The sequence below is a fragment of the Bos taurus genome, chromosome 8 (genome assembly GCF_002263795.3).
Source record: "Bos taurus isolate L1 Dominette 01449 registration number 42190680 breed Hereford chromosome 8, ARS-UCD2.0, whole genome shotgun sequence".
In the NCBI taxonomy this organism is placed as follows: Eukaryota; Metazoa; Chordata; class Mammalia; order Artiodactyla; family Bovidae; genus Bos; species Bos taurus.
This window is the reverse complement of record NC_037335.1, coordinates 23,374,827-23,389,516: the sequence shown is the minus strand read 5'-3', so window position 1 is coordinate 23,389,516 and position 14,690 is coordinate 23,374,827. Positions and strand designations below refer to the sequence as shown.

The 14,690-nt window shown below is 39.3% G+C and overlaps 1 protein-coding gene across 2 annotated transcripts in view; it reads right to left on the bottom strand.

The window, feature by feature from the left end:
- HACD4 (3-hydroxyacyl-CoA dehydratase 4) overlaps positions 1-14,397 on the bottom strand; it is a 29,459-nt gene extending 15,062 nt beyond the window's left edge. Inside the window, 3 exon segments of one of the 2 annotated variants that reach the window (NM_001076522.2) lie at positions 7,698-7,825; positions 10,067-10,170; positions 14,322-14,397. In NM_001076522.2, the coding sequence (NP_001069990.1) occupies positions 7,698-7,825; positions 10,067-10,170; positions 14,322-14,359 (270 nt within the window). In that variant the 5' untranslated portion in view covers positions 14,360-14,397. 2 annotated transcript variants of the gene reach the window in all.
- Positions 14,398-14,690: the final 293 nt, after the last annotated feature.

Sequence of the window (14,690 nt, the reverse complement as noted above, 5' to 3'; positions counted from 1 at the left end):
TTCCGGGAGAAATATCAGTAACCTCAGATATGTAGATGACACCACCCTTATGGCAGAAAGTGAAGAGGAACTAAAAAGCCTCTTGATGAAAGTGAAAGTGGAGAGTGAAAAAGTTGGCTTAAAGCTCAACATTCAGAAAAAGAAGATCATGGCGCCCGGTCCCACCACTTCATGGGAAATAGATGGGGAAACAGTGGAAACAGTGTCAGACTTTATTTTTCTGGGCTCCAAAATCACTACAGATGGTGACTGCAGCCAAGAAATTAAAAGACGCTTACTCCTTGGAAGGAAAGTTATGACCAAGCCAGATAGCATATTCAAAAGCAGAGACATTACTTTGCCAACAAAGGTTCATCTAGTCAAGGCTATGGTTTTTCCTGTGGTCATGTATGGATGTGAGAGTTGGACTGTGAAGAAGGCTGAGTGCCAAAGAATTGATGCTTTTGAACTGTGGTTTTGGAGAAGACTCTTGAGAGTCCCTTGGACTGCAAGGAGATCCAACCAGTCCATTCTGAAGATCAGCCCTGGGATTTCTTTAGAAGGAATGATGCTAAAGCTGAAACTCCAGTACTTTGGCCACCTCATGCAAAGAGTTGACCCATTGGAAAAGACTCTGATGCTGGGCAGGATTGGGGGCAGGAGGAGAAGGGGACGACAGAGGATGAGATGGCTGGATGGCATCACTGACTCGATGGACGTGAGTTTCAGTGAACTCTGGGAGTTGGTGATGGACAGGGAGGCCTGGCGTGCTGCAATTTTTGGGGTCGCAAAGAGTCGGACACAACTGAGCAACTGATCTGATCTGACTCTCATATAATGTCTATCAGTGAACCAGTGAAGTTGCTCAGTCATGTCCAACTCTTTGCGATCCCATGGACTGTAGCCTACTCGGCTCCTCAGTCCATGGAATTTTCCAGGCAAAAGTACTGGAGTGGGTTGCCATTTCCTTCTCCAGGGGATCTTCCCAACCCAGGAATTGAACCCAGGTTTCCTACATTGTAGGCAGACACTTTACCACCTGAGCCACCAAGGAAGCAGATATAAAGTCTAAGTCACAGTCTATTAAAAAAAAAAAAAAAGCCTCTCCTGAAAAGTTAAAACTTAAAAGAATCTCCTTGATTTTCTGAATCAACACCAAAACAATTTTCAAGAATATATTTTTAAAATTTATTACTTTCTTTACATATAATGGTTGACTAGTTATTTAGAGCTTTATCCTTGGGACAACTTAGCACTTTGTAATTTTAGACAAATCCTATGAGAACATGACAATTACTAATACAGGGTCTTGTAATATTTTGTGCAACTCAAACAGGCAGAATAAAAGCACAGTGAAAACACTAACTTGGGCCACATTAAACATGGTGGTAATGTGACCAACTCAAAAATATGGTAACTATAAAACTATTTTGCAGTTTTATGTTCTGTTTGGGAATTCTGAACTCCAGATTAAGCCATGACTAAAATTAAAGTGTTCTTTGTCAAAGAATTTAATTTGTTAAAATTAAAATGTTACTTTTTAATGGCAGCTAACAAATTAGTTAGAAACTATTGAAGGGGTAAAAATCATCCTTCAACTATAGAGAGACTTTCTACAGTCTTAAAAATCAAGTAGTTGTTTAATTAGTCTTTGAGTAGTAGCTTCAAAGACTATTACATTACTAAAAGGATAACCCAAACTACTTTAATCCTATGAACTTTTGTTGAGAACTTCAGAAACATACCCTTAAATGTTGAAAAGTCACCAATTATTATCTGTAAGACAAAAGTATTTAAATACTATTTGTATATATTTATTTATTCATCAAACAATAGATATTTATTGAGTGCACTATTCTGAATCCCAGTGGACATGGCAAGATGAACAAGATCAAATCCCAGCCTATGAAGTAGGCTATGTCCCAGCCTATAAGGACATAGGTACTTATGGACAGATACTATAAACAAGTGTAGCATAATAGTTGAGTGTTCAGGAAAACGAACCCAAATCCAAATTTTTGCTCCACCATTTACAATTTTGTGAACTTGGGTAAGTCATTTAACTTTTGTGTTAAGTCATTATACTGAAAATAAAAATAAGTATAATCTAATGTAGTAATTAGTATATTTATAAGAAAATATGTTTTTCTTGTAGATAGTCAGGACTATCAGTAAATAAAAAAGTTAATCTCAGCATCTTTAAAATTATACTGTGACTAAAACTCTCTGATGATGGGAAAGATTGAAGGCAAAAGGAAAAGAGGCGAGGGAGAATGAGGAGGTTGGACGGCATCACTGATTCAATGGACATGAGTTAGAGCAAACTCCAGGAGACAGTGAAAGACAGGGAAGCCTGGGGTGTTGCAGTTCATAGGGTCGCAAGGAGTCAGACATGACTTAGCGACTGAACAACAACAATAGCTTTATAACTATCACACTGAAGAAATTCCTGATCCAATACAAAAGGTACAAAAAAGAAAAAAAAAATCCTACCTACAGAGTGAACTGTGTATATAATTCATTTTCAGGAAGCAAAGCTTTGAGAATCTCATAGCATGACACTATCCTCAGTACAGTTTTCATCTCTAACAATATAAGCCTGTTCCCAACTCAAAACTGGAGAGAAAATTATATGATTTCATGGGGGGGGGGAGATTATTTAATCTAGCAATGCAAAGAAGCACCTGCTTCATGGATTAAAAGAGATTAGGGTGAAACTTTGCTGTGTTTCTAAAAGGGTTTGTTTTAAGACACTCTCCTTGGGGACAGACTTTACATTTTTTCTTACAAAATCTGCAACTGTGAAATCTTTGGAGTGGTTTCTGACAACAGACTCCTGTTTGTCCTTATCAGAAATAGGATGTGCTATTGGCAAAAATAAGGATTGTTCTTGCAATTTGAGCTCACAAATGGAATTTCTGTATCACAAAGTGGAATTTCTGTATCACAATAATGTGGGGGTGATAATTCCCAGGATTTTGATTTATAGATTTAAAAACTGTGTCAAATGAATACATGTGCAGCAGTGTTTATTGTGATGCAAAGGTCAGGGGACAGAATTTAGCCATTTTAATTCAGTTGTGTACAAAGTCTTTGCATTTCAAGCCTCTCTCAAAAGCTAAAGGAGTAAAGTGGATAACTTTGAGGGTTTCCTAAAGGCACATCAGCCTAATGTCAATAAGAAAGGTTAATTTTGTGGATTATTTTCCCCTCTCCTTGAGTTGAAACATCCTGAAGCTATTATATATCAACAAAAACCTCTTTCTCAGGCTTCTACACAAGCAAAGTCAGAATAGAGTCCTTCAAAATCAGTATTTCAAGGCTGATGGTATTTCCGCTCCATAAAAGCCAAGTTGGTTTGATTAAATCTACTAAAATACTAGTTTCCAATTCAACTTTTTAAAAAAATCAAGCTAATAAAATATGCACACTCATTTGAGAGCAAGGGATTGGAAAGCAGAGATGCCTAGTTTTCAATTATCACTTTTAACTATAGTTATATGCTACTTTTGGACCTTTTTACTTTCCTGTTTTACAATTTTAAAATATCAAAAAATTTTTTCCTGATATAATTTTAATTGGCTTGTGTTTACAAAAATGGATGTATGTAAACAACTATTTGTTGCAGTTTTGCTCTTTTCCCCTAAACTGTATTTTTAAAAAATATATAAAATATACATCTCTGTTAAACTATCATAGTGTTACTGTCAATAGGTTTTACCCCCTCTTTCTCCTTTAGTTAGTGTTAGTGTGTTAGTCGCTCAGTCGTGTCTGACCCTTTGCGACCCCATGGACTGTAGCCCACCAGGCTCCTCTGTCCATGGGATTCTCCAGGCAAGAATACTGGAGTGGGTTACTATTTCCTTCTCCAGGGAATCTTCCCAACCCAGGAATCAAACCCAGGTCTCCTGCATTGCAGGCAGCTCCTTTACTCTCCAAGCCACCAGGGAAGTCCTTTCTCCTTTAGCAACTGTAATATTAGAAAATCACAACGGCTTTTCCCTGTCAAATAAAGATGTGTATAAAACATTTTAAAATGTACAGAAGAAAACAAACATATTTTTGTGAGATACAAAAATATATACACACATAAATATATGTATATATATACACACACACACGTATATATATATACACATACCACCATCAATTGACATTATACCTGTGATCCTAATTGCTCAACTAGCTAATTGTTCCTACTGCTTTGGGGAATTACTCATCTTCATATTTTGGCAAAGCAGTTTACAAAAAGGACAATTCCATTGTGACTTACCAGTGTCACAAAGGTAATGTCAAAATATTAACACACATGAGCAGAATTCTCTTCAATCTACTTCAAAGTAGCTAGATATTGTGCATTTTTTCAAAATACTGTATGCTATGAGTACTGTATGAGTAGCTTAGCCACATTCTTAACTACAGTTTCTTCATTTAAAGATGGGGAAACAGGAAAACCAAGAACGATTACACAGCTTTAGAGTTTTGTTTGGTTACTTTAAAGAAGGGGCCTCAGAGTCATCTTATAATGTGGGAATTCTTCTAGTTGTCTGCAGAATTCTAAGGAAGGGCGTTAAAATGAAACTTTGGACCTGACCACATGGGTTTTTGAAGCTTTTTCGAACATCATGTCTATTCTGAAAACCATAGAAAAGATAGTAAATGAACAAAAGAAACAGAGGACAGATAAAATCTCAAAGAGATAAAGAGGAAGATAAACATAACAAAAATTTAATAATAATCGGCCCAGGATGAGAATAACTGTCTTCCCTACTATGAGGATTCCCTGATTCCTCCCAACAACAAAGACTTAAAAACCATTTGAGCCCCATCGACAGGAGACTTGGCCTCCTCACATTCAAATACAAGTGCCAATACATACTTGCCATTATTTTTTAATTACCAAACCAGGATATAGTCCAATTACAAGTGATCGTACTTCTATAAATCAATAGAGTTGCAATTAGTAGGGATTAAAATCACACTTAAATATCCTGGAATTTCTAGAACTGCAAGAAATCAGATTTCTAATAACAATTTCTGTTATTGGACAAGCCTACATACTTTTGGAAAGCAGAAATACTGTACAGATTTTTGAAACATATTCAAGGTGCTTTTCTTTCTTACAAATTTACCTGTCCAGTTTCTCATTTGCATTTCCTACTTTGGAAATAACTTTGAAACTGTTTTACCATAAAATTAGTATTATCCACTTTAGCCTAAAAAAGTAAAAAGTCTAAAAAGGTATGCCAAAAGAAAATATGACTTAGATTCAGATGAATTTGATCATAGTCCAAGAAAAATAATTCCATATGCTAGAATACAGCTTTCACTTAACCTGGGTTAATTCTGTTGTCTAAAATTAGCATTTAGTTGCTAAATTGTGTCCAAATCTTTTGTGACTCCATGGACTGTAGCCCACCAGGCTCCTCTATCCACCAGATTCCCCAGCAAGGATATTGGAGTGGGTTGCCATTTCCTTCTTCAGGGGATCTCCCTGACCCAGGGATTGAACCCATATCTCCTGCTTTGGCAGGCAGATTCTTTACCACTGAACCACCTGGGAAGCCTGTAAATTTAATGTTAAGCAATGCTATATGCATCTTAAGTTGTTTACAGGTAATACATACCAAAAAATCTTGTTCCTAAATAATATGCTTCTTCTGGGACAGATGTGTACCCCTTTTCATATTGTAAGGACATACATTTAAGGCAATTCCATCTATGTCTTAGCTAGCTAACTAACTATTCTTAGTTTGTACTCTAGATATTGCCCCAATTTTTACTTTACATTTGATATTTCAATACTAAAGTAACTTCATCCTAATACTATTTCTCCACTTCTAATGAATAAGCAAAATTAAAAATCTCCCATCAACTTGTAATGCAGAGTTCTCGATAGGCTCCTTAGGTTTATACTCTGATTTCCATCTTTTAAACTTTCATGATATTTCAGCAAATTTTAATATAAGGATCTATGCCACTATTTCATTCAACAAAATTTAAGATGTTTATGTTCTAAGCATTTTGCTAGGTGCTGGCAATACAATCAGATTCTAACATTTTAATCATTTTTAAAATGCAAATTTGTCACATTTAGTTATCAATTTTTTTAATTTATTTTACAAATTGTTAAAATTATACTAATGAAAATACTTTTTTCTGTAAATTTTAAATGTATGTTCATATAGCCACCTAACCCTTATCTCTCCTTGTGGAAAATATCACTTTTTAATTTTTCTTGCCTTAATTCATTAATGCTTTCCTATACTAAATCTCTATCAGTGAATTTCCCATCTTCCTTCAACCTGCCTTTAAAAGGAACATGGTCATCTAGGGCTCAAGACATGGCAGAGGAACCAACGATACCTAAAATAACAGCAGCAGCTACCAGGTATTGTATTCTTAACTAAGTGCTAGGAACTTATCCCACCCACTTTCTCAGTTACTCCAGAAGATACATGCTATTTGCGTATCACATGAGAAAATGAAGCTCAGAACAATTACATTACTTGTTTAAACTTATATAACTAAGAGATAGAACTGGAATTTGAAGCCAGTTCAGTTCAGTTCAGTTGCTCAGTCGTGTCTGACTCTTTGTGGCCCCATGAACCGCAGCATGCCAGGCTCTCCTGTCCATCACCAACTGCCAGAGTCTACCCAAATCCATGTCCATTGAGTCGGTGATGCCATCCAACCATCTCATCCTCTGTCGTTCCCTTCTCCTCCCGCCCTCAATCTTTCCCAGCATCAGGGTCTTTTCAAATGAGTCAGCTCTTCATATCATGTAGCCAAAGCATTGGAGTTTCAGATTCAACATCAGTCCTTCCAATGAACACCCAGGACTGATCTCCTTGCAGTCCAAGAGACTCTCAAGAGTCTTCTCCAATTTGAAGCCAAGTCTATAGCATTCCCAGGTCTGTACAAGTAGTGAAAGTCGCTCAGTGGTGTCCGACTATTTGCAACCCCATGATCTATACAGTCCATGGAATTATCCAGGCCAGAATACTGGAGAATCCCCTTCCCTTCTCCAGGGGATCTTCCCAACCCAGGGATTGAATCCAGGTCTCTTGCATTGCAGGAGGATTCTTTGCCAGCTAAGCCACAAGGGAAGCCCCTGTACAAGTAGATGCTATACTAAATAAATACGAAAGACCACTCCTTTGCAACTGCATTCAGTAAAAGGGGCAGAATGAACAAGAAATGGCTGGGGAGTATTCTAATCTTGGACTTGGATGAAGGGTACCTTTTTTTTTTTTTTTTTTGCAAATTCATTCTTTTCCAGGTAATGTATGTGGCATCCTTTTCCCTAAAGAGCTAGATGATGGTGGTTAATGTATCCCAGTGTAGGTAGAGGAGCCAGGCACCAAACCCCAAGTCTGAATGGCTCCCATCCTATGCCCTTCCTCTGTACTACACCGCCCAAGGCCGTGGCATAGTAAGACTGGGCAGTGGCTATGAAATCTCGTCCCAGCAGAGGATCACTATAGTGCTGCACAAAGCAGCAAGCATCATTTCTCTGAATGCTTCCAACTGGCAATTCTGACTGTGCAGTGTTTTACGATGAGGTCATTTTTTCATGGAATTCTCCATGTTAGTGACTTGGGTTGCACATTAGCAAAGGTTGGCTTTTTCACTGCCACAAAGTCAAGTGGCTGTAAACAGAACAAAGTTACGTATGCAACAGATTCTACAATATAAATAATGTGATTAAGACCTACCTGCAAAATCCTAGGAAGAAGATGGTTTGATTCAATGCCAACATATATGTGCAGCAACTCCAAGAGGGAAATAGACTGGCAAAGTTGCATCACAAGTCCAATTGCATAAAAAGTGTCAACCATTGAATCTGTGTCCAGTGAATTAAAAATACAGACATAAAAAAAAAAAAAATACAGACATAGTAAGTAAAATCTAGATCACAACCCAAATCCAGGAAGCAGTTTGAAATACAACTGAGATTCCTTACTTCATTTTCCTTTGTACATGTGAAAAATTTCCTAGATTTCTAAATTACAAATACTATGTAACCAAAGAAAGCACATCATTTCATTGTACAGTTTAATTGCTCCTCTTCCAAAAAGAATTTATAACTTGAAAAGGAAGGCTCTATGACCAAAGCTAAAGCATTTATTCCCCATTTATATGATTCTAAAGGAATTCCAGCATAAAAGTAAACAGACTCTGGACTACATCAGTGAAAACAGGCTGAAAGTGAGTTTATTAGAGAAACTGCTGTGCCCACTCCTTGTCTATGGACAAGAAAATGACAGAGATGAGAAAATATGATTTCAGAGATTTATGAAAATGACATTAATGATGCCATGATATCAAATAACATCTTCCATTTATATAGCATTTATGTCCTGCACATACATGGTGAGGGCTTTCTGGATTTTTGTGAGTAGGGCCCATTGCAGAGGGCTCCAAACAAATACTACATTTGACAGAGCTGAAATGGACGGAAACAAATGTCTCTCTAAATAGAATAAATGTGCTGGTTTTTAAATGAAATCCTGCCATATTAAGAAACATCTAGGGAAATCTTTATCGTCTTCACTCCCTAGTTATCATTCACATGATAGTAATTTATCAAAGGGTTTCTCTTCTCAGCAGCTCTATGAGGTAGACATTCTTATCATTCCCACTTTATAGATGATTCCTGAGGCATACACAGTCCTGCACTTGCCATAAAAGCATGATCAGTCACACGGCTCCCTGAAGGAAGAAGGAAGCTGGTGTCTATTCCAGGTGCTTGAGTGCTGTTGAGCTATTTAATTTATATACTGATTTGGAAATTGTACTGACCCCCCACACAGTTCTTTTCAAGCTACCTTCTGTAGAAATGGGTTGTGTTTCTTTAATAAAATGCAACTTCTCTAATTATGGATGGCGAGATCGCAATTAAGAAAAAATACACTGCTGACTAAGGCATTTCCCCCCACTGGAAAGGCCAGGCAGCATAAGAATAAATTCATGTCTTGTTACTCATGTTGTGAATGGCCTATAACAGGCCCTTGAAGCCACAGCTAACTTCCAAGGTCTAGAAGTGATGCTTTTTTCCTAAAAACAAAAGGAAGTTTTCCAAACACCTGTGTTGTCCTCTGCTTGAGGACTCCCAACACTCAAAGTTGAAACACAAGCCTCAAGTTATATCTTTGGAGGTTCTTAACAAAGGCAAGAATTTATCCGCAAATCTGCAGTTAAAAAAAAGCAACATCAAATAGTTTATGGTATCACAGAAATAGATTAATTTTCTCATGATATTGAAGGCTGAATTGATGAGCAGAGCATGACTTATCCCAGATATATACTAATGTTTGTTTTTAGCTGAAACCAGCAATTGCTCAAATTGTCAAGTCATGCAACACTTGGAAACTGTGATGACCCTTATCCATGTGGGGATGGAAAATGAAAAGAATTTTATTTTGACAGTCATTTAATGATTTGGTTTTTTTTGAAAATTTAAATGCATTTAAAATCTTTACTTTCAGGAAACTGGAGAAAGCTTATGACTTAAACCTTTAGCACTAACTCCCCTATATGTGATGAGTCATCTACAGAATGTGTCATTTTCCTATGGACACACTGCCTTTTAAAAGGATTATATAGAAGAATGGGGAATATAGAGTTTGTCTTTCATTTGTTAGTAGTTTCCAGTTACCTTAAACCTGGGGAATAAGAAACTAGAGAAGAACTGGTTAATTTCTAATTTCTATGCAAAAAAAAAAAAAAAAAGTTACACAGGAATTTACAGATTTCTTCAACACACACCAGATCTGCTAAGGTTTGGTGCAGAACCAAGAAAGGAAGAGTGAAATGGTACGCCTCAATGCCATGTCTATGTTTTCAGGGCAAATGCCTACTCAAGGAGAACGCACTTCCCTTTCCCTCATTTTACTTACCGCCTCCTCCAAAAAGGTTTTGGTTTTTGCATTAAGAATGAAGCATGCTTACTGAAAAAATATGGTCACTAAATTTCAGAGAAGTGAAGGATATTAGGTGAAGTTCACAGAAGTTAAATTATAACTAGGACTAGGTGAAAATGAGGATTAAAAGTTAAAAATTCAAAACTGTTTTGGGCTTTTACCTTTTCCAAATGAAAAGAATCTGACTGTCATATTTGTAAATATCCAGGAGTGGCCGCAGAACTGGATTAAGTAGTAGATGAAAAGATAGGCATTCTTCCTATACCTACAATAAATACAGGAAAATACTTCCTTTAAACACATTAAACACTTCCTTTATAATCACCTTTTCAGCATTATACACATGTATTTTAACTAATTTACTGGCCAATCTGAGCGAGCAAGAGACAATTAATCCATATCCGAGTTTTTAATTTGGATACCCTTCTAACCCCCATGAGATTTTGAAAGCACACACTATCTGTTACAGTGACCATCCTGGGTTTGTTTAAAGCCAGATATGGTTCTATTTCAACATGCACTTTCATCTGTGATAAACCTCTAACTTTGCTGCTCCCCAAGGGATAAAAGCAAGCATTGCAAAGTTAGCTTTGAGTATTTTTGAAAAGAAAATATGGATGGAGAGAGGCCCATGTGGTCAACGTGTTCCTGCTAAGTGCATAACTTGAAGGATAACTAGTTTATAGTTACAAGAAGGGAGTAGCAATGGCGGCATTCCCAGGCAGGGTAATTCAATCATGGAATGTCAGGTCCATGAATCAAGGCAAATTGGAAGTGGTCTAACAGGAGAGGGCAAGAGTGAACATCGACATTTTAGGAATCAGCAAATTAAAATGGACTGGAATGGGTGAATTTAACTCAGGTGACCATTATATCTACTACTGTGGGCAAGAATGCCTTAGAAAAAATGGAGTAGCCATCCTAGTCAACAAAAGAGTCTGAAATGCAGTACTTGGATGCAAGCTCAGAAATGACAGAATAATCTCTGTTGGTTTCCAAGGCAAACCATTCAATATCACAGTAATCCAAGTCTATGCCCGGACCAGTAACGCTGAAGAAGCTGAAATTGAACAGTTCTATGAAGACCTACAAGACCTTGCAGAACTAACACCCAAAAAAGATGTCCTTTTCATTATATGGGACTGGAATGCAAAAGTAGGAAGTCAAGAAATACTACCTAGAGTAACAGGCAAATTTGGCCTTGGAGTACAGAATGAAGCAGGGCAAAGGCCAATAGAGTTTTGACAAGAGAACTCACTGGTCATAGCAAACACACTCTTCCAAAAACCCAAGAGAAGACTCTACACATGGACATCACCAGATGGTCAATACCGAAATCAGTTTGATTACATTCTTTGCAGCCAAAGATGGAGAAGCTCTACACAGTCAGCAAAAACAAGACTGGGAGCTGACTGTGGCTCAGATCATGTACTCCTTATTGCCAAATTCAGACTTAAATTGAAGAAAGTAGGGAAAACCACTAGACCATTCAGGTATGACCTACATCAAATCCCTAATGATTATACAGTGGGAGTGAGAAATAGATTCAAGGGATTAGATCTGATAGACAGAGTGACTGAAGAACTATGGATGGTGGTTCGTGACATTGTACAGGAGGCAGGGATCAAGACCATCGCCAAGAAAAAGAAATGCAAAAAGGCAAAATGGCTGTCTGAGGAGGACTTACAAATAGCTGTGAAAAGAAGAGAAGTGAAAGGCAAAGGGAAAAGAAAAGATATACTGATTTGAATGCAGAGTTCCAAAGAATAGCAAGGAGAGATAAGAAAGCCTTTCTCAGTGATCAATGCAAAGAAATAGAGGAAAACAACAGAATGGGAAAGATTAGAGATCTCTTCAAGAAAATTAGAGATACCAAGGGAATTTTTCATATAAAGATAGACACAATAAAGGACAGAAATGGTATGGACCTAACAGAAGCAGATATTAAGAAGAGGTGGCAAGAATACACAGAAGAACTATAAAAAAGATCTTCACGACCCAGATAATCATGATGGTGTGATCACTCACTGAAAGCCAGACATCCTGGAATGCAAAGTAAGTGGGCCTTAGGAAGCATCACTACGAACAAAGCTAGTGGATGTTGGAATTTCAGTTGAGCTATTTCAAATCCTAAAAGATGGTGCTGCGAAAGGGCTGCACTCAATATGCCAGCAAATCTGGAAAACTCAGCAGTGGCCACAGGACTGGAAAAGGTCAGTTTTCATTCCAATCCCAAAAAAAGGCAATGCCAAAGAATGCTCAACTACCACACAATTGCACTCATCTCACACGCCAGTAAAGCAATGCTCAAAATTCTCCAAGCCAGGCTTCAACAGTATGTGAACCGTGAACTTCCAGATGTTCAAGCTGGACTTAGAAAAGGCAGAGGAACCAGAGATCAAATTGCCCATTGGATCATCAAAAAAGCAAGAGTTCCAGAAAAACATCTACTTCTGCTTTATTGACTATGCTAAAGCCTTTGACTGTGTGGATCACAATAAACTGTGGAAAATTCTTCAAGAGATAAGTATAGCAGACCACCTGACCTGCCTCCTGAGAAACTTCTATGCAGGTCAAGAAGCAACAGTTAGAACTGCACATGGAACAACAGACTGGTTCCAAATAGGAAAAGGAGTATGTCAAGGCTGTATATGTCACCCTGCTTATTTAACTTATATGCAGAGTAAATCATGAGAAATGCTGGACTAGATGAAGCACAAGCTGGAATCAAGATTGCCAGGAGAAACATCAATAACCTCAGATATGCAGATGACACCACCCTTATGGCAGAAAGCAAAGAACTAAAGAGCCTCTTGATGAAAGTGAAAGAGGAGAGTGAAAATGTTGGCTTAAAACTCAACACTCAGAACACTCAGATCATGGCACCTGGTCCCATCACTTCATAGCAAACAGATGGGGAAACCATGGTAACAGTGAGAGACTTTATTTTGGGGGGCTCCAAAATCACTGCAGATGGTGACTGCAGCCAGGAAATTAAAAGACTCCTGGTCCTTGGAAGAAAAGTTATGACCAACTTTTAATATGCTAGACAGCATATTAAAAAGCAGAGACATTATTTTGCCAACAAAGGTCTGTGTAGTCAAAGCTATGGTTTTTCCAGTAGTCATGTATAGATGTGAGAGTTGGACTGTAAAGAAAGCTGAGCACAGAAAAACTGATGCTTTTGAACTGTGGTGTTGGAGAAGACTTTTGAGAGTACCTTGGTCAGCAAGGAGATACAATCAGTCCATCCTAAAGGAAATCAGTTCCTGAATATGCTGAAGATGAAACCCCAATACTTTGGCCACCTGATGCGAAGAACTAACTCATTTGAAAAGACCCTGATGCTGGGAAAGATTGAAGGCAGGAGAAGAAAGGGTGACAGAGGATCAGATGGTTGGATGGCATCACCGACTCAATGCACATGAGTTTGAATAAACTCTGGGAGTTGGTGATGGACAGGGAGGCCTGGCGTGCTGCAATCCATGGGGTCGTAAAGAGTCAAACACCACCAAGCAACCGAGCTGAACTGATTTCTGAATGCATTTTTGTGATTGGGGTCAGTACCTTACCACTGCCTACTATAGTTTGCAAGAGTAGATAGTTTCCTTCACCAGGCACACACAGAAAGCAGTTTAAGGGCCAGAAAAGGGAAGTGAAGCTGAGTTTGAAAATTGGTTGATGGGGATATGACTAAGAAAAGATGAACAGATACACGTTTGAGGGGGTCAGAGGAAGCACTGTTTGAAGTGTTGTCTCTAGTTCTAAAAAGTGGCGGGAGTGGCCGGATCAGGGTAGACAAGATTTTTTTCCTAGCTGGAGATATGAAACCTCTGAGAAATAAAGCAAATAAATTGAGAAGCAGATAAAATGTAGCTTGATGAGCGCACTCGGGTACCCCTACAGATGACTAAGGCACTACTAAAAAAGTAGGGGAAAGGACTGCCTGAAACCTACAGCAGTCACTTGGCTTGTGGGATAAACATAGACATCCCAGGCTCTACCCTCATATCACTGAATCAGTTTTTCTGGAACCGGGGCCCCTGAAATCTACACGGGTGCTTGGTGCTTCTGCAGCAGGTAGAGAAAAGGAAAGGGAAGCGCTCCAGGTCGGAGGAACGGGAAGAGAAGAAAGACCGCAGAGAGCATACAAAAGGAAGGGTGGCCACGCAGCCTGTCCTTTCTCTGCTGTAACATGGGGAAAATAACAGTTATTCCTAGGGTTGCCGAGAAAATTGTATTAGCTAGTATCTGTCCAGAGCCCCAGGGAACGTGAGGTGTAAGGCTGCTCCGGCGCTGGCGGGTGCTCGCCCCACGGAACTATGTGGGCACCACCCACACCCGCCCACCCGCACCCCTCCCGCTGGCGGCCCCTCCTCCCGACCCCCTCCCCACCCTCCGGGCCGAGCGCCCTACCTGGGCTGCAGCCAGGTGGGCAGCGCCACGGGTCCCATGGGCCGCCGCCACCAAGTCTGCCAGCGTCGTCCAGTAAGGAACACCCACCGGGGAGCGCGGGAGGAGTGGCTGAGTGGCTGGGCTGCCTGGCGCGGAAGGGCGGGGCCTCTCCGCACTCAGCAATTTACCAAAAAAAAAAAAAAACCCAAGTCGTGCAACAGGCACCAGAAGAAAACCAAGTTCGTGAAGTTCCTGAGGCGGCAAGAGCCAGCAGCACCACGACTGCCAGCGGGGTTCGGCTGGTGCGCGAGGCTGGGCTGGGCTGGAGGGGACCCTAACACACCCTAGTCCCAAATTAAGGTTCACCAGGCTCCTTACCCAGCTTCCCAG